Source organism: Podarcis tiliguerta (genome assembly GCF_965153285.1).
Source record: "Podarcis tiliguerta genome assembly, chromosome: 2".
NCBI lineage: Eukaryota > Metazoa > Chordata > Lepidosauria > Squamata > Lacertidae > Podarcis > Podarcis tiliguerta.
In genome coordinates this window covers 13,676,508-13,700,084 of record NC_139535.1, presented here as the reverse complement: position 1 = coordinate 13,700,084, position 23,577 = coordinate 13,676,508, and the positions used below count along the sequence as shown (strand labels likewise).

General features: G+C 45.4%; 1 protein-coding gene across 1 annotated transcript; it reads right to left on the bottom strand.

The window, feature by feature from the left end:
- Nucleotides 1-463: 463 nt before the first annotated feature.
- LOC310670980 (lymphocyte antigen 6 complex locus protein G6c-like) lies at nucleotides 464-10,042 on the bottom strand. Its single transcript, XM_083426879.1, has 3 exons — nucleotides 9,793-10,042; nucleotides 3,690-3,806; nucleotides 464-2,295 (listed from the first exon to the last, which is right to left on the bottom strand). Exons 1-3 carry the CDS (start codon nucleotides 9,842-9,844, stop codon nucleotides 2,090-2,092), a joined length of 375 nt encoding a protein of 124 aa, XP_083283005.1. The 5' UTR covers nucleotides 9,845-10,042; the 3' UTR covers nucleotides 464-2,089.
- Between the last annotated feature and the right edge of the window lie 13,535 nt (nucleotides 10,043-23,577).

The window sequence follows — 23,577 nt, the reverse complement described above, 5'->3', positions numbered from 1 at the left end:
GAAAGCAGTTTGCCAATCTGTCTGTCTGCTGCCTATAGGTTCAGCCGCCTCTAGAGATATTGTTATCAAACTTGGCGTTAGGGTTCCTGAGGTGAGGGGTGGTGTTTGCAATAGCTGTTTGGATGCCAGCCGCCATTTTCAATCAAGATGGCGGAGGCTAGGTACACCTCTGCTCTTAAGAAAGCGTAACCAAATTTTGCAGAGTGACTCCAGAGATCAAGGAGAAGGTCTACGTTTTGGACACAGACAGATGCTATTTTGAGTCAAGATGGTGGACTGGGCTGTTCAGAAATTTTGGTTCCTGAGACCAAGGAGCAGGTTCCTTGTTTTAACCACCAATTTCAAAACTGCACTGGTTTGGGGGTTTCTTAGAATTCCTGAGCAACGCCTGTTAAGAGGCAGCTGTCCCTGTCTTCTTTGGCATGTAGGCCATGTGTTACGAACACGGGTTGAATTATCACTCTTTTTATTTACCTGGCGCCACCAGTCTACAATGTGCTTTCCAGAGCACAAAACCCACTCTGCCCCTAAGGAGCTCACAATTTTAAAAATCTGATGAAGGGGAAACGAAACAGGGTGTGGAGGAGAGGGGGGCAGGGGTGAATAAGGAAGCGATGCCCTGCGGTCTGCGTCGCACCTACTTAGGCTTAATGAACACATGGAGCAAGGCAGGCAGGCCTTTCTGCTTGGGTTTACTTTCATCAACAGTATGAACAAAACAGAGAAGAGTTCACAGGTATAGCCTAAATTACCTGGTTTTGGATTTTCAAAAGCTGCTTGGTAGGTGGGTGATGGATGGAGAAATTCCAAGATCTCCCTAGGCCACACACCCCTCTCCCCAGGACACACTCACTCCACCACCTCTCTCTATATGTTGGGATTACATATCTCACCAGCTGCGAAGAGCAGCTACAGTGTTAACATCATGTGATGTCTCTGAGCGTGAGACAGGAAGTCTCTGCCAGTTCTCATGTAACCGGAGAGTTACTTTCGCTTCTGAGCCGAAGTGTGAGTCGAGTCGGAGACTCTTGTGTTTGCTGCTCAGGAGAGCAGTCATGCCTGTAAGAGCTGCGTGTACAGTCTTAATAAAGTAGTGAGTAGATTACGGACTGTCTGTTTCTTCTGTGATGGGATGCCAGAAGATTAGTGTGCTCCTCTCAGGACGGAGGGGCCGCTTAATACCGGTCTCTCTGGACTGAGGGATGATTCCAGCCAGAGAGTGACGACCGGAGAGAAGCCCCAGTGTCTTGGGAAGTTGGCACGCTTCCCGGGGGCATTTTTCCAACAAGTGGTAGCAGAGGATGGTTGATGTTAGTTTCTGTTTCTCACTGTGCAGCTGCTGCAAGTCACAGGACTGTGTTTACATTCCACAGACAGTCCAGGCTATTGACAGTCTCACGGGAGACTAGAGACGGATGTGACGTTACTGGTTTCCTGTTTCCTTTGTTCCTTTGTTCAGTTGCTCTCTGCACTGAACACTGCTGCACAGTGAGAAACAGAAACTAACACTATCTTCCCTTTGGGTAAGCAAGAGTGTGAAGGCACATTCCAGTCAGCAGAGGGTGTGGAGGAGCGTGCGAGTGTGCCCCTAAATGATCCTACTGTGCAAAGGAGGGGAGGAATTGCACCCGTTGCTCCTCCCACTTTTGCCTCTGGCCCCACCCACCACTGCCATGTGGCCCCCAGAAGGGAATATGGTGCCCAGTCTGGAAAAAAGTTTCCCCAACCCTGATACACGGAGTAGGCAAGGCCTAACATTCCTGTGACCCAACAAGCCAAACACAACCCACCAGCTATGCTTGTCAAAGCTCCCCAGTCAGAGTAGAGGGAAGAGGAGACTGGTGGATTGGTGGACCATTGCTGGTGGTCCTCTGGTGGACCATTGCTGATGGCAGGCAGGTTGCATTGGGCTTGGAGGGTCCACAAGTTAACCAAGCCTACAGGAGAGGCAGTGAACGAGGTGGGAAGATTTGAAATCCGCACATGCGAGGGAAATTTTGGCACATAGGCACACGCCGCAGGCTCGAAGGAGGTTGAGGTGATGCAGAGGGTCTGTTAGTGGGAAGAACATCACTGCTACTCCTCAATCTTAGTGGGCCAGCCACCACCCCAGGGCCAAGCTGAGGCCAGCGAAGAACGGGAGACTGGGATTGGTCATGGCTGCTCCATTGCACAAGTCGAAGTTGCAGCACGTGCGGTTATAGTTCATGTCAAAGACGTTGTCCCTCTGCTCAGTCTTGTTGCAGAGCTCTGCGTACTTGCCACAGCCATGTTTGGTGAAGAGCTTTATTCTACCTGGTGGGAGAGGAGGAAGAGGTGTGTGATGATGATGATGATGATGATTTATCATTTATACCCCAACCATCTGGCTGCGTTTCCCCGCCACTCTGGGCGGTTTCTGGCAGAATATTAATAATAATAACAATAACGCTACAAAACATCAAACATTTAAAACTTCCCCAAACAGATGTGAAGGAAGGAAAGCTCCTTTGAAGAGGCACTTTCAGCACCAAGCAGCTGATCGCTACTGGAAGGGCACCTTCAAACAGATTTGCTGTAACTGCTGATCAGCTGAGTGGTGGCTACTGGCAGCCTCCTCTGAACTTTGATTGGTAGTTGCCGGGAACCCCTTTGAAGTCCATTCAGAGGGAACTGTTTGAATCCACAGCACTTTTTCTGAAGGGGGGGGGAAATGCTCCATTTGGAGGGAGCAGTTTGAATGCAGGAGACCTCTGCAGAAGGATGAATGCTCTGTCAGAAGGCAACGTGCCTCCGAATTATCACAAGCAGGAGCGTGCTACTGCAATCATCTCCTACCTGTGGGGGGCGGGGTCAAGAGTGGCACGAGGTTGACTATTGTGAGAATCAGATGGTTGGCTCGATGGGCCTTTGGTTTGGTCCGGCAGGTCTCGAATGATTTGGGTTTATTTTTTTTAAAAAAAATCCAGAAGTGGCTCAGTTTGTACAGCATGAGTCTCTTAATCTCAGGCTCGTGGGTTCAATCCCCACGTTTGGCAAAAGATTCCTGGATTGCGGGGGGGGGGGGGGGGGTTGGATGAGATGAACTCTTGTGGTCCCTTCCAACTCTACAAGGCTATGATTTTATGAAATCCAATCCTGTGTTACAGAGATATTTGGAGAGATCCGAGTGCTGCACACAGCCAGTGTGGTGTAGTGGTTAAGAGCAGTGGACTCGTAATCTGGTGAACTGGGTTCGATTCCCTGCTCCTCCACATGCAGCTGCTGGGTGACCTTGGGCTAGTCACACTTCTCTGGAGTCTCTCAGCCCCACTCACCTCTCAGAGTGTTTGTTGTGGGGGAGGAAGGGAAAGGAGAATGTTAGCCGCTTTGAGACTCCTTAAAGGGAGTGAAAGGCGGGATATCAAATCCAAACTCTTCTTCTTCTTCTTCTTCCTTTGGGGGAGGGGGTCATTACTCTACACTGCACAACTGATATATCCCAGCACTTCCTTGACCAGAAGTTTTGGACTACAACTCCCATGAGCCCCAGCCAGCATAAGGCTGACCTGGACCGTTCCAGGTTGTGGAAGGAGGATGGGAGGCTGGGATTAGCTGGGGTGGCTGCGTTGCAGGGGGCTGGATTAGATGACCTTTGGGGTTCCCTTCTAACCACAATTCTACGTATTGTATGCTCAAACACCAGAGGAATCTCTCTTTCCCAGTCTCACCTGAATACACTTTGGTTGTTTCGCAGTACTGGCCCTCATCGGCTCTGCAGGGTTCATCGGAATCGAAGCAGAGGTCGCCGACTTTGAATTTACAAACTTTGCACATCAGACCTTGTGCTGAAAAAAGAAGAGATAGACGTGCCGTGGTTTCGGTTTTAGGGGAGGAAACCGCAGGAAGCTCATAAATCCTCGCTGCAAAAGGATGCCTGTTTGCCCTGTGTTGATAACACAGCTGTGATTATAGCGAGGTATATTTAAAACAGCAGCCACAATGAACTCTTAAAATGCACTGGGTGATATTTTAACACCGTTCATATTCAGCGCAGATCCGTTAAAATCCATGCACCTAAGTACAGTGGTGCCCCGCAAGACGAATGCCTCGCAAGACGGAAAACCCGCTAGACGAAAGGGTTTTCCGTTTTGGAGGTGCTTCGCAGGACGAATTTCTCTATGGGCTTGCTTCGCAAGACGAGAATGTCTTGCGATTCCTGGGTTGTTTTTTTCCGCTCCCCACCCCCTTTTTGTAAGGCACTAAGCTGCTAATAGCCTTTTAGCAGCTAATCCGCTAATCCCTTAAGCCTTTAATAGCCGCTAATAGCCGCTAAACCGCTAATAGCACTAATCCGCTAAGCCGCTAGACAAAGAGACTCACGGAACGGATTCTTTTCGTCTTGCGAGGCACCACTGTAATTCACGTTCATTCGTTTTGGTGGGTCTGCTCTTGAGCATGATGTAGCTGGATAAACCTCATACTTTTCCCCACCCACCTCTGCAATTCATTCCTGAATCTTTGAGTGGGACTTTGAACCTTGGTCACCCTCCTAGCAGAAAAGGACAGCTACATATTCCTGCACTGCAGGGGGTTGGACTAGAATCAGCGGTTCTCAACCTGTGGGTCCCCAGATGTTGTTGGACTACAACTCCCATCATCCCTGAGCTCGGGCCTTGCCAGCTAGGGGTGATGGGAGTTGTAGTTCAACAACATCTGGGGACCCACAGGTTGAGAAAGGCTGGACTAGATGATCCTCAAGGTTCCTTCTAACTCTACAATTCTATGATCTCTATGAGCTTAAGGAGGGTTCGGAGTAATGCCTATATAGCTTTGAGCAACTTGGAAAGTTGGGTGGGTTATAAATCTTGTAAACAAACAACTTCATTTACAAGCGTTCTGCAGTCTGTTTTAGTATCTCTTTGTGTGTGTGTATATCTTTTGATTAAAATAGAAGTTACCTGAAATTAAAAAATCAATACAAAATATTTAAAAAACTAAACGCAAAGTTGATTTTCTAAATATTTCTATTATTTTCTGTTAACCTAAGACAAGTCAAAGGCAAAATGCTAAGAGCCCAACATAAATAAAAAAGTTAAACGCTGAGACTGGCCCCTCCCTAAACAATAAGAATAATAAAGTTTGAAAAGAAAGAGATAGACCAGGACATCCCAAAAGAAAAGGCACACATATGTGAGAGAGTTTAATCAACACCACTGACAATGCTCTAGGATAGCAGCACATGAATCATTGCTGGGATTAACACACATGGTAGAAATAGCATCAAGCTGGAACTGGGACAAGAACACTCTGGCGAGAGGCATTTTGCTAATTTGCTCAAGCGACTCTCTCCAGCTTTGAAGCAGGTCCTGTGGAAACATTGTGCTCTCTTTCCCAACAGAAGATTAATTAAAAGCAGCAGCAACCGCCCCCTTCATAGTGTGAGAGGCACTATGCTTCAAAATGCCAGTGGCTGGGAATCGCAAGTGAGGTGTGTGCTGTTGCTTGCAAGACTTTCCACGGTCATCTGGTTGGAGATCGTGAGAGAAGGATGCTAGGCTAGATGGGCTTTGGGCCTTATCCAGTTCTTCTGTTCCTAAAGCAGAAGGCTTCCTTTCCCTGCCCAGCTTGGAGCGTGGATGCTTCCCGTCGCAGTTACATGTACCAGAAACCTGTCAAACATTCACGTCATGCAGTGAGACGTGAAATAGGGAACCGATAGGCAAGTACGCCCAATCCAGAAAAAGTCCTCATCTATCAATCAGCAGCATGCCTATAGTAATCCATCCTGGGTCAATTCCTTGTAGGTACAGTGGTACCTCAGGTTAAGAACTTAATTTGTTCTGGAGGTCCATTCTTAACCTGAAACTGTTCTTAACCTGACGTGCCACTTCAGCTAATGGGGCCTCCCACTGCTGCTGCACCACCAGCATGCAATTTCTGTTCTCATCCTGAGGTAAAGTTCTTAACCTGAGGTATTATTTCTGGATTAGTGGAGTTGTAACCTGAAGTGTCTACAACCTCTGTAACCCAAGGTACCACTGTATTATGTTCTGGAAAAAGGGGATTCCCTCTAGCTGGGAGTGGCTGGGAAACCCAGCCAGATGGGCGGGGTACAAATAATAAATTATTATTATTATTATTATTATTATTATTATTATTATTATTATTGCTGTTGTTGGGCTAGAACTCCCATAATCCGTGCCCATTGGTCATGCTGGAGCCGATATGAATTTTAGATCTGACAACAACTAGAGGGCACCACATTGACACTCGTGAAGATACATAAAATGGAGTTGAGCAGACCAGATCTGTGACCGTTCCTGATATGGGTAATTTCACTTACTGAACTGCAATATTTTGAAACAAAATAAAAAAAATCCTTCCAGTAGCACCTTAGAGACCAACTAAGTTTGTTATTGGTATGAGCAATAACAAATTTAGTTTGTCTCTAAGGTGCTACTGGAAGGAATATTTTTATTTTGTTTCGACTATGGCAGACCAACACGGCTACCTACCTGTAACTTGCCATATTCTGATTACTGAAAAGGAGAAGTAATCTTGGGTTTTTAAAAATAAAGTCTGATGTGCAGAACAGTGTCTAACTAAACATACTCCTCCCCTGCCCTTTATTTCACAATATTGTAGATCTTTTGTCAAATGGTTAAGATAACCTTTTAAAATTACAAGTCAATTAAAAAAAAGAGGATGCATGTTATCATAGGCACTGCCCAATAGGGACTGCATCATTTCTGTGCAGGGGTGGAAGGGGCTAAATAGACTGTTTTAGGCAGATTATTCCGTGTTATTACAACTAGTATCTTCTTTCATTCTAAATACAGTGGTATCTTGGGTTACAGGCTCTTCAGGTAACAGACTCCGCTAACCCAGAAATAGTATCTCAGGTTAAGAACTTTGCCTCAGGATGAGAACAGAAATTGCACGACAGCAGCAGGAGGCCCCATTAGCTAAAGTGGTACCTCAGGTTAAGAACAGTTTCAGGTTAAGAACAGACCTCCAGAACGAATTAAGTTCTTAACCCGAGGTACCACTGTACCCAGCTCAATAGTTCTTTTGATCGCATCCATGTAATACACTGACAGCACTTTTAAAGTGGCTTCCTCCAAAGGATCCTGCAAACCACAGTTTACCCCTCACAGATCTACAATCCCAGCATCCTTAGCAAACCACGGTTTCCAGGGACATGTGGGGAAAGTCGAGTGTCTTTAACGTATGGTATGGATGCGGCCTATGTTTTATGCAAGCAGTTTGGAACAGGGGTGGGAGAACTTTTTCAGTCCTTCTGGGAAAAGTTTTTGAGGACCATAGTGGGCAGTTTGAGGTGTGGCTGCAGCCATAGTTTTGAGATGTCAGGAATTTTGATTGGCTTTTTATGCTCCTCATCTTCTTTTCTCCTCCAGACTGGGCTTCCTTCTTTTACAGAGGGCAAGGCACTCGTGAGACACCTTTTTATAAGACTCTGTTTTTCAGTGGCTGAGTCATTCACCCCTCCCTAGCACAATTACCAACACTCCCCTTTCCTAAATGAATGAAGCACCTGTGGTTAAATGGGTTGTTTTCTGAGTTCTTCAAAGCTCCAAAGCAATGAAGATTCCACACCCAAACAGATTTCTCCAGCAGGCAGCACTGGATATTATGGTTAGTGCATTTATTTTCCATTATGGAATATGGCAGATGGGTGGGTTAATGTTGAGATGAAGGGCGATAACTGTTGTACCTGGAGCTGAAATGTGAACGCTGTGAAAATCCTAGCTCCTCCATTGTGGGCTGGATGTGCTGAGCTCAGAAATAGATGGAAAGATGGCAGAAAGGGGCGAAAAGTAATCGAACGTGTGGAGATGTAAGCAGCTTGGAGCAAAGCAGGCAATGTTTTTTCACTGAGAGATTTCTGAGATTGTTAGTGGTGCCTGGCTATGTTGAGGGGGAGCGACGCCTTGAAACAGGCACACCTGTATGGAGTCCTGTTTCTCTCCCAAGAAGCCCAGGCAGTCCTTTAAAAATGGGGTCCATGAGACATTTTACAAAGGTGTTAAAATCAGGGAAGGGAATATGAAGGGGGAGGTTGTCTCTGGAACATTGCTTGATTTGTTAAAAGTAACTACAGTGGTACCTCGGGTTACAGACACTTCAGGTTACAGACGCTTCAGGTTACAGACTCCGCCAACCCAGAAATAGTACCTCAGGTTAAGAACTTTACCTCAGGATGAGAACAGAAATCGTGTGGCGGCAGCAGGAGGCCCCATTAGCTAAAGTGCTACCTCAGGTTAAGAACAGTTTCAGGTTAAGAACGGACCTCCGGAACGAATTAGGTTCGTAACCAGAGGTACCACTGTATATGTCACTTCTCATAAAATATAATGGCCTTCTACAGCTCTCTCTCTATGTGCGTGTGCTCATGTATATATACACACACAATAAATAACAAAACACTATTAAAAAATGCAGAATAATCATTAAGATGATTGCCTTATCAAAACTCATTAAGTAGTAACAGTTTTTGTTTGCTTGCTGGCTTGCTTGACTCAGAGCCTCCACTAGACCTGCCGTAAACAGAAAACTATAAACCTCCAGCAACACTCACAAAGGGGCGAAAAAATACCCTTATTCAAAATTTCAAACTTAATATGAACACAAGTTAATGCCTGGCTCACCTTTCCATTCACAATCCTTTAGATTCACGTTGTTTTTTTTAAGGGAGGCAGCCAGTGTTAGTCTTACCCAGAGTAGACACATTGAAATTAATGGACATAACTAACTTATATCTAATCGAGGGTCTCCTCTGAAGATGATTTGGTTGGATCCACCCCTATGTACTCCCACTAGTAAAAGGTGAATCCGTTGATTTCAGTTTCTGTCAGCATTTCATCTTTCCAATTTGATTCAGCTAAACACATTTCCACTTTAGCATTTTTTAAGCGACCTCACAAAAACATTCCCGCAGGTCACTCCCACTAATACAATGTCTTTCTCTGTGTTATTTGCACAAATAGACGCATGTTGTGCGCACATTACCCTAATGCACACATTGTTGTATGCATTACTTGCTTGGAGGACTGCATTGCAAAATTCACACAGGTGAGTTGTTTCGGAAGGTGCAAATTAAGTAGTTTTGCATTTAAATGCTCTCTGAGATGACCTTCTCTCCTTTCCCTAACCCCTGCACACACTATAACTGGCAGAACTTGTGCTGCTGAACCACCAGCACCACATGGACCAGAATGGCAAACCTGAGCCAGCTACAGATTATTCTCTTTAGGTGAACTCCTGGAGTGTAGACGAAATGAGGGAGATAAAATGCCACCCATTCTCCCTCTTTTCTTAAAACTTAATTGACTACAGTGGTACCTCGGGTTACATACGCTTCAGGTTACATATGCTTCAGGTTACAGACTCCGCTAACCCAGAAATAGTGCTTCAGGTTAAGAACTTTGCTTCAGGATGAGAACAGAAATCGTGCTCCGGCAGTGCGGCAGCAGCAGGAGGCTCCATTGGCTAAAGTGGTGCTTCAGGTTAAGAACAGTTTCAGGTTAAGTACAGACCTCTGGAACGAATTAAGTACTTAACCAGAGGTACCACTGTAGTCTGACATCTATCTATCTATCTATCTATCTATCTATCTATCTATCTATCTATCTATCATCTATCTATCTATCTATCCATCTATCAATCTATCACCTCCCTCTCTATCTTTTTTTTTTTACACAATCCCTTTCTGTTCACTATTATTTGCACAAATGTTTCCAGGAGACACACACACACACACACACACACACACACACACTGCCCTCCTTTCTTGTAAAAGCTGGCACTTACCAACTGAGCAGAAGATCAGAACGGAAAATCCCAGGAGAAGGTACTTGTTCATCTTGATAAATGTCACAAGAGGGAAAGAGAGAGGAGGAGATGATGATGGAGAGGCGGCGAGGAATGTGCCTATGGAAATGGCGAGGAGGCGAAGAGGAGAAAAGCGCCCAGCTCAGCTCTTCTGCAACAAGGACTCTTTCAAGTAGGGCTTCAGAGAAGAGAGGCGTTCTAGAATGAAGCCTTTATTCCCGTTGAGGTTTCGCTGATCATCCAATGGAAGTGGGAGGGGAGGAGAGACACACCTTTGGGAGAAGATGAGGAGGGTGGGTGGTTACATGGGAAAAAAATCCAGGTGCAACTGACAGCAAATTTCCATGATCGGGAGACACAAATGATGAGTCCACACCCACAGCAAATCCCTACACCACATTTTACAATCCCTGCTATTCTCTGAGCCATGGCTTATTCATAGGAAAGGAGTGGAAAGGAGACTAGTATCTGGGCTGGTGCAGGAATTGACAACAACAACAACAACATTTTATTTATATCCCACCCTCCCCAGCCGAGGCCGGGCTCAGAGCGGCTAACAACAGTAAAATAATACAGCATTCTAAAACCAATTCATTATAAAATCAGTTCAAATCAAATCGATGGCAACCGTTGGGCTAGAGTTCTGTGAGGATTACAGAAGGAGGGGGGGTCAGGTTGTGCCTTGGCCAAAGGCCTGGTGGAACAGCTCTGTCTTGCAGGCCCTGCGGAAAGATGTCAAGTCCCGAAGGGCCCTAGTCTCTTGTGACAGAGAGTTCCACCAGATCGGAGCCACAGCTGAAAAAGCTCTGGTTCTGGTTGAGGCCAGCCTAACCTCCCTGTGGCCTGGGACCTCCAAGATGTTTTTGTTTGAGGGCCGTAAGGTCCTCCGTGGGACATACCAGGAGAGGCGGTTCCGTAGGTACGAGGGTCCTAGGCCGTATAGGACTTTAAAAGTTAAAACCAGCACTTTAAACCTGATCCTGTATTCCACCTGTAAGACGAGACCTAATGGAGCAGACCAAAGTCCCATCTAGTCCAACATTATGTTCTCATGGTGGTCCACCAGATGCCACCAGATGCACCAGAGCCAGTGTGGTGTAGTGGTTAAGAGCGGTAGACTCGTAATCTGGGGAACTGGGTTCGCTTCACTGCTCCTCCACATGCAGCTGCTGGGTGACCTTGGGCCAGTCACACTTCTTTGAAGTCTCTCAGCCCCACTCACCTCACAGAGTGTTTATTGTGGGGGAGGAAGGGAAAGGAGAATGTTAGCCGCTTTGAGACTCCTTCGGGTAGTGATATAGTGGGATATCAAATCCAAACTCCTCCTCCTCCTCCTCCTCCTCCTCCTCCTCCTCCTCCTCCTCCGGGGAACCCACAAGAAGGGTAGCATCCTCACCAGTTGGGATTCCCAAAAAGTGGCATTCAGGGACTTAACGGCCTCCAACTATGGAGGTGGGACCTAGTCACTGCAACCAGCAGCTATGGACAGACTTGAAAGCAAGGACGCACTGTGGTTTTCCACCTTGTGTTTGCACACCAGGCATCAAAGATCTGTGTAGGTAACCATCTGCCATGGATACAAAGCCCCCCCTCTTGTATCCTGACCCCACTGCCACCATCGCAACCTGCTTGTTCAACCACGTCATGCTCGGGCTTAGACAATGTCAGACTTCAGGGAATCCGATCCCCATGGCAGGCTGCCAGTAATGGAAAGACAAGAAGCTCTTAGCAAGGTCTTTTATTCAATATTCACAGAGAGAAACGTAGAAATGCCGTCTCTTGGATAATGGTGTTGCTCTGAGTAATCTCCTCACACACCCACCCTTCTCTTCTTGGGTGTCCACAGTCCCACCTCCTTTACGGTGTCTGCTTAGGGACAATCTGTCAGTCACTCAAGTTTATTGCTTATAGCCAAAGGCTGCTGCAATGTATACAATGTCATTCCATAAAATATATACTAGTTTGATACAAAAACTTAAAACATTTACATTGTCAAAACATGACCTAATCTGCACAATGCTATAGAAACTCCTTAATATACAAATTGAAACATTAGACAATAAAATTTATAAGCTAAAATCACTGCGGGGCCACTAATATATTAAAAGTAATGTTAAATAATATAATAGACAATTATGTACAAAGTTTAGTGAGAAAGATACAATTAGGTGTTGATGGGGTCAAATAGCTTAGGGACAGGGCTGGATTTAGGTTTGATGAGGCCCTAAGCTACTGAAGGTAATGGGGCCCTTTATATGTCCAGCTGTCCTTTGTCAACAACAAATTGTCGCTGGTTTTTTTTGGGTTGAATATATGCTATATGGTAATTTATGGACCTAAAAGGTTTCTAAAGCCATGTGCACATAACAAAATACAGCGGTACCTCGGGTTACAAACACTTCAGGTTACAGACTCAGCTAACCCGGAAGTAGTACCTCGGGTTAATAACTTTGCTTCAGGATGAGAACAGAAATCGTGCTCCGGTGGCATGGCGGCAGCAGGAGGCCCCATTAGCTAAAGTGGTACCTCAGGTTCAGAATGGTTTCAGGTTAGGAACAGACTTCCGGAACGAATTAAGTTCGTAACCAGAGGTACCACTGTAACCAGTCCATGCAAAATGTAGGGACCCTATATATAGAAATGAGCAAACCAGTGATATTTTAGGGAGCAGGCTAGCAAGCGGGGCCCATTACTTACATCATAGGAGCCTACACAACACAAAACACTGTAGTTGTATGTAGGTTTTATTTTATTTGTTTTTTATCTTATATTTTGGAAATGTACACCCAGTTTATTTGTACTTTAATTTTTTTTGGGGCCCCCAAGAGAGTGGGGCCCTAAGCTATAAATTGTTTAGTTTATACGTAAATCCAGCACTGCTTAGGGACAATTGCCTCTGGGCTCTCTGCTCTCCTACTTTTATCGCTCGCCATGTTCTGGGAGAAGGGGGGTCTGGAATGCTCTCTAGTGATACTGTGTCAGCCAGCTGTCCCTGCTCTGCTTCTCCCATTACTTCCCAGCTTTGCCCCTCTTCTGTCTCTTGAGCTGTGACCCTCTGCAAACCACTGTTGTAAATCTATACTGTCCTCCTCTTCTCGGGAAGGTTCAGGAGAAGGGAGAGACGGTCTCTACCATTCCTTCTTAGTCCAGTCCTTGACAGACAATGATGAGAAGGAAGAGGAGGAGCAGATGCCACTTCTTGCTTGCTCATTGGCCCTCTGCCTGGCAAGCCAGCCAATAGGAGCAATGATGAGGAAGCAGCCGGCGATAATTGTGGCGGAGTGGGACCAGGGACTGGGTCTGCTCCAAAAGCCCTAAAAAAACCTGGAGTCAGTACTAACCAGGGAAGGGGGATAAGCTCAGTTCAGTTCACATCTAAAGGCACATCTAGCTCATCCCTGTTTTCTGAACCACATCCACCTTTAAAAATTCACACCTCGCCTGGATTTTGCAATGTGGTTCCGCAAGCGCTAATCCGCGCTGTCTCTCAGAACGTAGAGGATAAAGTCTGTTACCTCCTTTGGCCTGTGTTTTTACAGGAGAATAATAACAGTTGATCTCCTGCAGAAGGGTGTCGCTCGAATCGTGATAATATAATAATAATTTATTATTTATTATTTATACCCCGCCCATCTGGCTGGGCTTCCCCAGCTACTCTGGTTGGCTTCCAACACAATATTAAAATACAGTAATGCATCAAACATTAAAAGCTTCCCTAAACAGGGCTGCCTTCAGATGTCCTCTAAAAGTCTGGTAGTAGTTGTTCTCTTTGACATCTGGTGGGAGGGTGTTCCACAGGGCGGGTGTCACTACTGAGAAGGCCCTCTGCCTGGTTCCCTGTAACTTGGCTTCTCACAGTGAGGGAACCGCCTGAAGGCCCTCAGTGCTGAACCTCAGTGTCCGGGCAGAACGATGGGGGTGGAGACGCGATGGGATGGTGGTATCTTACGCCACATTTTCTCAGGTCTTTTTTTTCCTTGGTAGCATTGAAAGAAGAAGAAGAAGAGTTTGGATTTGATATCCCGCTTTATCACTACCCGAAGGAGTCTCAAAGCGGCTAACATTCTCCTTTCCCTTCGTCCCCGACAACAAACACTCTGTGAGGTGAGTGCGGCTGAGAGACGTCAGAGAAGTGTGACTGGCCCAAGGTCACCCAGCAGCTGCATGTGGAGGAGCGGGGAAGCGAACCCGGTTCACCAGATTACGAGTCCACTGCTCTTAACCACTACACCACACTGGCTCAACTGTGCACCTGTGGGGCTTTCCATAGTCCCCCCCCCCCCCGGCTATCTTTTCTGGGGACCTGTAGTCAAACGACACATAGAGGGCACATTGTTGTCTAGCTACCCCTCTTCAGAGAGATATGTCACTCAGTGAGTATGAATGTACTGCACAAACCCTGGGCTGTATCAGGGTACTCGGGGTAGACCAATTGAAATGGACTGAATCTGGCCCATTCATTCCATTGAGTCTACTATGAGGAAAACTGAGATGAAGATCACCTCCAAAGCAGGTCCCTTTGTTTAGCCAGCCCTTTCACACAGTTAGGGAGGTTTGCTGTGAATCATCTAGCCTGCTAATGCATGATAAACTAAGTTTTCCTAGCTTATCTTTAACCTCGAGAGCAACACCCTTCCAAGTAAAAGAGGGAGACGCCTGACAGATTTTATTTGCATTTTCCTTTTTCGTGTTGAATAATTTATCTCCTCCTTCTTTATGGAATCTGTATCTGTCCCTTCCTCTCTCCTCCCCCCACACAACCCCCTTTCCCAGAGCTCAGGGTGGCAAGCAGATACATGATTTGAAACAGGGCAAAATGAGAAACGTTATTCATTCGTTCATTCGTTATACGTCTAAGATCGGTTACAGTTAAAAACATCCGGAAATCAATTGCAGTTTAAAACATACTGGTACTTTCATTCACTGGCCAGGAACAGGATTCTTTAGCTAGTAAGTGCTAAAGAATGGGAAATGGTAACTAAACAGTGAGTAAATGGTGACTCCATCCACACCATGAACCTACCGTTATTAGTGCTAGCTAGCATTAAAATTAAATTTGTATACCACCTTACATCTTAGAGTTTTTGTACGCTCCTTTTTATTGTTGCATGGGACGCGGGTGGCGCTGTGAGTAAAAGCCTCAGCGCCTAGGGCTTGCCGATCGAAAGGTCGGCGGTTCGAATCCCCGTGGCGGGGTGCGCTCCCGTCGCTCGGTCCCAGCGCCTGCCAACCTAGCAGTTCGAAAGCACCCCCGGGTGCAAGTAGATAAATAGGGACCGCTTACTAGCGGGAAGGTAAACGGCGTTCCGTGTGCTGCGCTTGCTCGCCAGATGCGGCTTTGTCACACTGGCCATGTGACCCGGAAGTGTCACAGGACAGTGCTGGCCCCCGGCCTCTTGAGTGAGATGGGCGCACAACCCTAGAGTCTGTCAAGACTGGCCCGTACGGGCAGGGGTACTTTTTTTACTTTTATTGTTGTGGTTTTGTTTCTCTCTTCTCTGTTGTTCCTTGATTTTTAAAAAATCTTTTTCTTGCTTTTCTACCTTGTGAAATTTGCAAATGAAAATTATTATCATTATCACTTATTAAACTTGTACAAACACACCCACACACCCCATTTAGCCGTAGATCTCTGGGCAGTTCGCAACATAAAAAACACAATATAAAACACAAAAGACGTAATAAAAAGAAGAACAAAAAAACCCCAATATAATCCCCTCTCTCACAACACATTTTAAAAGAGTATCAGATGTTAATCAAAATTATTCATAATTATTCATAAATAAAATAAATTTAGGGACGCAGGTGGTGCTGTGGGTTAAACCACAGAGCCTAGGACTTGCCGATCAGAAGGTCAGCAGTTCGAATCCCCGCGACGGGGTGAGCTCCCGTTGCTCGGTCCCTGCTCCTGCCAACCCAGCAGTTCAAAAGCACGTCAAAGTAGGGACCACTCTGGCAGGAAGGTAAACGGCGTTTCCGTACACTGCTCTGGTTCGCCAGAAGCGGCTTAGTCATGCTGGCCACACGATCTGGAAGCTGTACGCCGGCTCCCTCGGCCAGTAAAGCGAGATGAGCGCCGCAACCCCAGAGTCGGTCACGACTGGACCTAAGGGTCAGGGGTCCCTTTACCTTTACCTAAAATAAATTTATTATATTATCATTATTAATAGGAGGTGATTTGCATGGAATCTCTAATGAACTGAGCAGGTTTCAGTCTGTGTGCATCAGCTGGCATCACGAACTGGAAAGTGCCCTTCCTTACCTTGGATGGAGAATGGGTACAAAGGCATGCAGAGACAAGAAGCACATCTCTTACTGTTCCCACAGGCACACCTGCCACTGACATGTGGCTCCTGAAAGGTTGACCACAAGGGACTGCAGCTCCCAGGCTGCAAAAGATTTCCCGCTTCCAAGAGCTGGTGTGGTTTACTGGTTTAGAATCATAGAATTGTAGAGTTCGAAGGGACCCCAAGGATCATCTAGTCCAACCCCCTGCAATGCAGGAATCTCAACTAAACCACCATGACAGTTGGCCATCCAGCCTCTGCTTAAAAGCCTCCAGTCCCGAGGGAGTCCGTTCCACTGCTGAACAGCTCTTACCTTCAGAAAGTTCTTCCTGATATTTAGTCGGAATCTCCTTTTCTTGTAACTTGAAGCCATTGGTTCGAGTCCTACCCTCCGGAGCAGGAGAAAGCAAGCTTGTTGCCTCTTCCATGTGACAGCTCTGGAGATATGGCTATCATATCTCAGGCTCCTCTTTTCCAGGCTAAACATAACCAGCTCCTTCAACCACTCCTCAAAAGGCTTGGTTTCCAGACCCTTGATCATCTTGGTCACCCTCCTCTGTACACATTCCAGTTTGTCAACATCCTTCTTAAATTGTGGTGCCCAGAACTGGACACGGTATTCCAGGTGTGGTCTGTCCAAGGCAGAATAGAGTGGTGGTACTACTACAGTGGTACCTCGGGTTACAGACGCTTCAGGTTACAGACTCTGCTAACCCGGAAGTAGTACCTTGGGTTAAGAACTTTGCTTTGGGATGAGAATAGAAATCGTTTGGCAGCGGCACGGCAGCAGCAGGAGGCCCCATTAGCTAAAGTGGTACCTCAGGTTAAGAACAGTTTCAGGTTAAGAACGGACCTCCAGAACGAATTAAGTTCTTAACCCGAGGTACCACTGTACTTCCCTTGACCTGGACTCTGCACTTCAGTTGATGTAGCTTAGAGCAGCATTAGCTTTTCTTTTGCTACTGCATCACACTTTTGCCTCATGTTAAGCTTGTGGTCCACTAAGATTCCAACGTCCCTTTTCACATATATTGCCAGTAAGCCGGGTGTCCCCCATCCTATATTTGTGCATCTGGTTCTTCCTGCCTAAGTGCATAACCTTACATTAGCCCCTATTGAACTTCATTTTGTTAGCTTGCTCCCACTTCTCCAATCTGTCAAGTCCATTTTGAACCCTGATTCTGTCTTCTGAGGCATTAGCTACCCCTCCCAGTTTGGTGTCATCTGCAGATTTGAGAAGCACCCCCTCAGTTCATTCATCCAAGGCGTTTATACAGTTGTTGAACAACAACGGCTCAGGACAGAACTCTGTGGCACCCCACTTGTTCCAGGATCAGTGGTTTGGTCAGTCAACCAGCTACAATTCCACCAAACAGTTGCCTCGTCCAGCACACATTTTACTGGCTTCTGCTATCATGAGGGACTTTGTCAAAAGCCTTCCTTAAATCAAGATACACAACATCCATGGTATTCCCCTGATCTACCAAGCTTGTAACTCTATCAATAAAATAAATGAGATTCGTCTGGCATGACTTGTTTTTGAGAAACCCTTGCTGGGTCTTAGTAATCACAGCATTCCAGTAATCACTGGAATACAACTCCCATAATCCTTGACCGTTGGCTATGCTGGTTGAGGCTGATGGTGGTTATGGTGGAGCCTAGTTAGACAATAATAATAATAATAATAATAATAATAATAATAATAATAATAATAATGAAATCAGCCCTGAGTGCTCACTGGAAGGACAAATCCTGAAGCTGAGGCTCCAATACTTTGGCCACCTCATGAGAAGAGAAGACTCCCTGGAAAAGACCCTGATGTTGGGAAAGATGGAGGGCACAAGGAGAAGGGGACGACAGAGGGTGAGATGGTTGGACAGTGTTCTCGAAGCTACCAGCATGAGTTTGACCAAACTGCGGAGGGCAGTGGAAGACAGGAGTGCCTGGCGTGCTCTGGTCCATGGGGTCACAAAGAGTCTGACATGACTAAACAAAATAATAATAATAATAATAATAATAATAATAATAATTTATTATTTATACCCCACCCATCTGGCTGGGTTTTCCCAGACACTCTGGGTGGCTTTCAACAAAATATTAAAATACAATAGTCTGTCAAACATTAATAGCTTCCCCAAACAGGGAAATCATCTATCACCTCACACATGTGGTCATCTCTACTGATGCACGGAGTATTTCTCCTAACACAATGCATTTTTGCACACCATTTTCATGAGCATATTCATCTCGATGCACATTTATATCTTTGATTCATTTTTGTAAACACTGGTTGTTAGAGAACGGCATTGCAGAATTCAGATAAGCGTGGATTTCTATGGATGGCTGCATTCTGGTTCTCGTGTTGCTTTGGAATATCAGATTGTGAATTTGCTAAATCCGGCTTTAAATTTAATTTAATTTCCCCCTGGTCCCTAGTAAGGGAACCTGGAGAAGGGGCTCTGATGATCTTAAGGACTGAGCTGGTACATATGGAAGAAGTCAACCTCGTAACGTGATCCCAAACGATTTCTTTGGTTTCCTCTGCAACCAATTCCAAAATCGGGATACTGAGAAAAGACTGATACCATCGGGATCTGGTGCATACACAAGGTGCCAGTTGTTCCTGCAGTGTATTCTGGCCTGGGAAAGAACTTGGTATGAAGACACCCACGAAATGCAAGGTGTGCTCTGAATACGCCCAGAATGGAAAACGGGTTTGCCTGTTTTCCTATGTGAAATTCCTCTGAGGGAATGATGTTCCAAAGATACAGATGTGCGGGTTCTCTGTACACAGGAAGTATAATTCCTCCATCATTGAGCAGGATTTTCCATGATCTTCACCTGATAACTGAGGTCGCCTCTCCAGAAAAGGTCTCTCTTGCACACACAGGCACACCAGTAAACACGCAAAGTCCCCAGTATATGGACAGCAACTGGCATTTAGGCACAGGGTGTGGGTGATGCGGTATGCATGTATAAAATAAAATGAAAAACTGAGAGCTGTATATCTGAGGGTTGTAGGTGTAACACCTAGTCTCTGTGAGACAGTATGTTTCTTGAGGCGGGGATTTGTCACTAAGGGAGGTTGTCAGGGAGGAAACATGTGCAAGTTTGGACTGGCCTTTTTTAATCGCATGTTTGAGTGTGTTTATGCCCATACGAAATTCCAAAGGAAAACCAGCTGGATTTTCGCAAGCAGAATTACCACGAAATATTTGCGTGGAGCAGATTAAAAATGTGGTGTGGGTGTTTGGCTCTGCTATCCTGTCAGCAACCAGCCTGTATTTCCTGATAGAAGCCTGTCTGGCTGCAAATTCTGATGATGATAATAATAATAATAATAATAATAATAATAATAATTTATTTATACCCCACCCTCCCCAGCCAAGGTCGGGCTCAGAGCGGCTTACAAGCAATAATAAAAACAAGTTGAATGATTACAACTTAAAAACAAAATTAAAATACAACATTAAAATATTACAACATTAAAATATTAAAATGTAGCCTCATCGCAGGAGGAGAAGGAAAGGAAAAAAGAAAGAGAGGGAGGGAATCAAATGGGCTCCAAGCCAAAGGCCAGGCGGAACAACTCTGTCTTACAGGCCCTGCGGAAAGAAATCAGATCCTGCAGGGCCCTGGTCTCATGAGGCAGAGCGTTCCACCAGGCTGGAGCCAGTGTTGAAAAGGCTCTGGTTGAGGCTGATCTAACTTCCTTAGGGCCTGGGACCTAGGGTGTTGCTGTTTATGGACCTTGAGGCTCTCCGTGGGGCATACCGGGAGAGGCGGTCCCGTAGGTACGAGGGTCCTAGGCCGTGAAGGGCTTTAAAGGTCAAAAGCAGCACCTTAAAACTGACCCTGTATTCCACCGGGAGCCAGTGCAGCTTGAAAAGCACTGAGTGAATATGCCCCCATGGCAGAGACCCCGTGAGGAGCCTCGCTGCAGCATTCTGCACCCGCTGGAGTTTCTGGGACAGCTTCCACATTCTAAGAAAGGAGGGGGGCATTTTGTTTTTTACGCTATGATAATCTTTATTCTCAGGCAGCTAGTCCTAGTCTTTAGAACCCTGTACCTTCTTCCAGAAGGCAGAAGCTGAAAGAGATCATTTCCGGGGTGCGCACTATCCTGCACTATCTCTGCAGCTTTCTTATGGCACCCGGAAGCGTAGATTTGATCCAAGGTGGGAAGAGTGCACCCAATTATTCTCTCTGCAGTCTTTACAACCCTGGACAGCATTGTTTTTCCCCTGGCCATGCAGCTCCCAAACCACACACAGAGATCATAAGTTAATGCACTCTCAACAGTACAATGGTGAAATGCCATCAACAGGTACTTTGAGAGATTATTTTTCCGGAGGATTCTCAGAAAATATAACCTCTGCTCTGCTCTCTTCATCAGGTCTTTACTGTTTTCTCCGCAGGTTAGGTCATCTCTCAACTCCATTCCCAGAAATCGAAACACCGAGACCTGTTCCACACACTTCCCCTCAATAATAAGTGGCTGAATATTCAATTTACATTTCCTAAAGTCCACAATAATCTATTTTGTTTTCTTCAAGTTAAGGAGTAAGTTGTTTTTCCTGCACCACTCTCCCAACTGCTCAACTTCCTTTTGTGTTTTTGTTTTTTAAAAAAACTTCTTCTGTCTGTGGGTCCCCAGATGTTGTTGGACTACAACTCCCATCACCCCTAGCTAGCAAGGCCAGAGCTCAGGGATGATGGGAGTTGTAGTCCAACAACATCTGGGGACCCACAGGTGGAGAACTGCTGTGTGGGGCAGTGACCTAAATTTGCACTGAAATGCTGAAGTGTTTTCATAAGTTTTTTTTTTCCTTTTTAAATGCAAATCCCTTCAGAAATGTGGAGAACTGAATTTAAGGTTGGGGGGAAAATGAGAAACAAAGGGGAGAATCTCCCACCTCCAGGAACTATGTATAAGCAAAGCCTCGGATTCACACCACAACAATTTCTGCTCTTGAGGTAATTTATTTTCCATCTGATTACTTAAAGATCAGTTTCTGCGCGGAGAAGCTCTGTATAGAGGTTGCGACATCTTTGCTTTTCCCAGGAGATTATGAGGTTGACTGAACTCAGATAACATCAGGTGCTGCCATCGGACTGAAAGGTGCGGTTATTATGTGGGTTTGCGTTCAGACATCATATTCTGTGACCCCAGAAAAGCGATGAGCAATGAGGGGGGAAATTGAGCTTCCCAATACTGCCGTGCCCTGTGTCATCTCACCACCACAACCTCACTCCTTAGCAGTGCGGAATTAATGTATAAGCTAAACAAACTATAGCTTTTGCTTTTTTAAAATAAATAAATAAATAAATATTCATTTTATAACACAAATAAAAAACACAAACAGAAAAGACAAACAAATTCTTCTCATATCCTTATTTTTCTAAACATTGTTAAGTGGGCTTCCTCAAGTCCCACCTATCTGATTTTCATTTTACTTCATCTTTAACAGCTTACAGATATCATACTTTCTAACCATCTCTTTTTTTAAATCACACTTAAAATAACTTGACATTTTATCACTTACAAATAATACTATTTTAAAATATCCTATCTTCTTCTTCTAACCCTACAGCCTATATCCACTTCCAAAGCTATTTTAAGGATTAAATATTAACATTATTTTTTCAAATATTCCTTAAACTTCTTCCAGTCTTCTTCCACCGTCTCTTCTCTCTGGTCTCGGAGCCTCCCGGTCAGTTCGGCAAGTTCCATATAGTCCATCATCTTCATCTGCCATTCTTCGATACCTGGTAAATCTTGTTTCTTCCAATTCTTCGCTAACAATATTCTCGCAGGTGTTGTGGCATACAGAAAAAAAGTAAAGTCCTTTTGGGGGATTTCACCCCCCTAAACAAACTATAGCTTAGGGCCCCACTCTCTTGCCCCCCCCCAAAAAAAAACAAAGAAAAGAACTGGATGTACATTTCCAAGATAAAAAACAAATAAAATAAAACCTACATACAGTGTTAGGTACTGAAGTTCTCACCCTGGGCCAGCAGGGGGATACTGTAGATAGTTATGCAAATGAAGGATCGAAAAGTGACGTTCAGTGATTGGATAGTTTTAGAAAATGGCAACAGTTGCATTGTTCTGGAGCTCTATATAAGCAGGCTGACTGAGCTCCTCAGCCTAGTTCTGTTCTGGCATCTGAATAAAGAAGAGCTGTTTAAAAAATCGCTGTGTCATCTGACATGTTCGCCCACAACTTAACATACAGCAACAGTGTTCTGTGTTGCGTAGGCTCCTATGATGTAAGTAATGGGCCCCGCCTGCTAGCCCGCTCCCTAAAATATCACTGGTTTGCTTATTTCTATATATAGGGTGCCTACATTCTGCATGTGCAAATGCCTTTAGGTACCTATTAGGCCCATAAGTTACCATATAGCATATATTCAACACACAAAAAACAGGGACAATTTGTTGTTGACAAAGAACAGCTGGCTATATAAAGGGCCCCATTACCCTCAGTAGCTTAGGGCCTTATCCAACCTAAATCCAGCCCTGGTCATCAGCCATTTTCCCTTCGCTACTCAAAAGTGCCTTGGCTCAGAGCAGGTGCTTTTAACATAGTGGTCACTTTTCCCTTTTTTAAAGGGAAATTCCCGTACAGTGGTGCCTCGCAAGACAAAATTAATTCGTTCTGCGAGTTTTTTCGTCTGGTGAATTTTTCATCTTGCGAAGCACGGTTTCCCATAGGAAATGCATTGACGGTTTTAAGAAAAAGGCGCAAGACGTTCTCGTCTTGCGAAGCAAGCCCATAGGGAAATTCGTCTTGCGAAGCAACTCAAAAAACAAAAAACTCTTTCGTCTTGCGAGTTTTTCGCCTTGCGAGGCATTCGTCTTGCGAGGTACAACTGTATTCCGAATCATCTGTAACCCAAGGTACCACTGTAGTACATTCTGCACAAATCCTTTGTACAGTGGTACCTTGGGTTACATACGCTTCAGGTTACAGATTCCGCCCAAATCTAGTGCCCCTGCCAACTGTCCCCTGTCTGCCACCTGAGAAAACTTCTTCCCCAAGCCCTGCCTCATGGGCAGGCTGACCTGCTGCTGTGTTTGGCTTTTCTATATGTTTTCCAGTAGTTTTCCCGCTGTCAGTGTACCCATGCAATTCAACATCCCACTCCAACACTGTGAATGGGTTCTGAACATGCCCCGTGCCATAGATTTCAGTTCTCTCGGTCAATGCCCAACCGTTGATCTGGCCTCTTTTCCAGGTAGCCAAAGAGATTTGCTGCCCGGGGAAGCTGTCTGCAAGACGCACCACGATCCAAAATATTTGGCTGGCTGACTGATGGCATCCTTGCCGACAGGTGACTCCAGATTAGCAAATGCATTGGTGACGCAAGAGCTACTTTCATAAACAGATTTAAGGTATGTGTGTGAGAGACAGAGAGGGAGAGGGAAACAGTTCAAGGAATGATATTGATATCGAAATTGCATCTGTCTGCA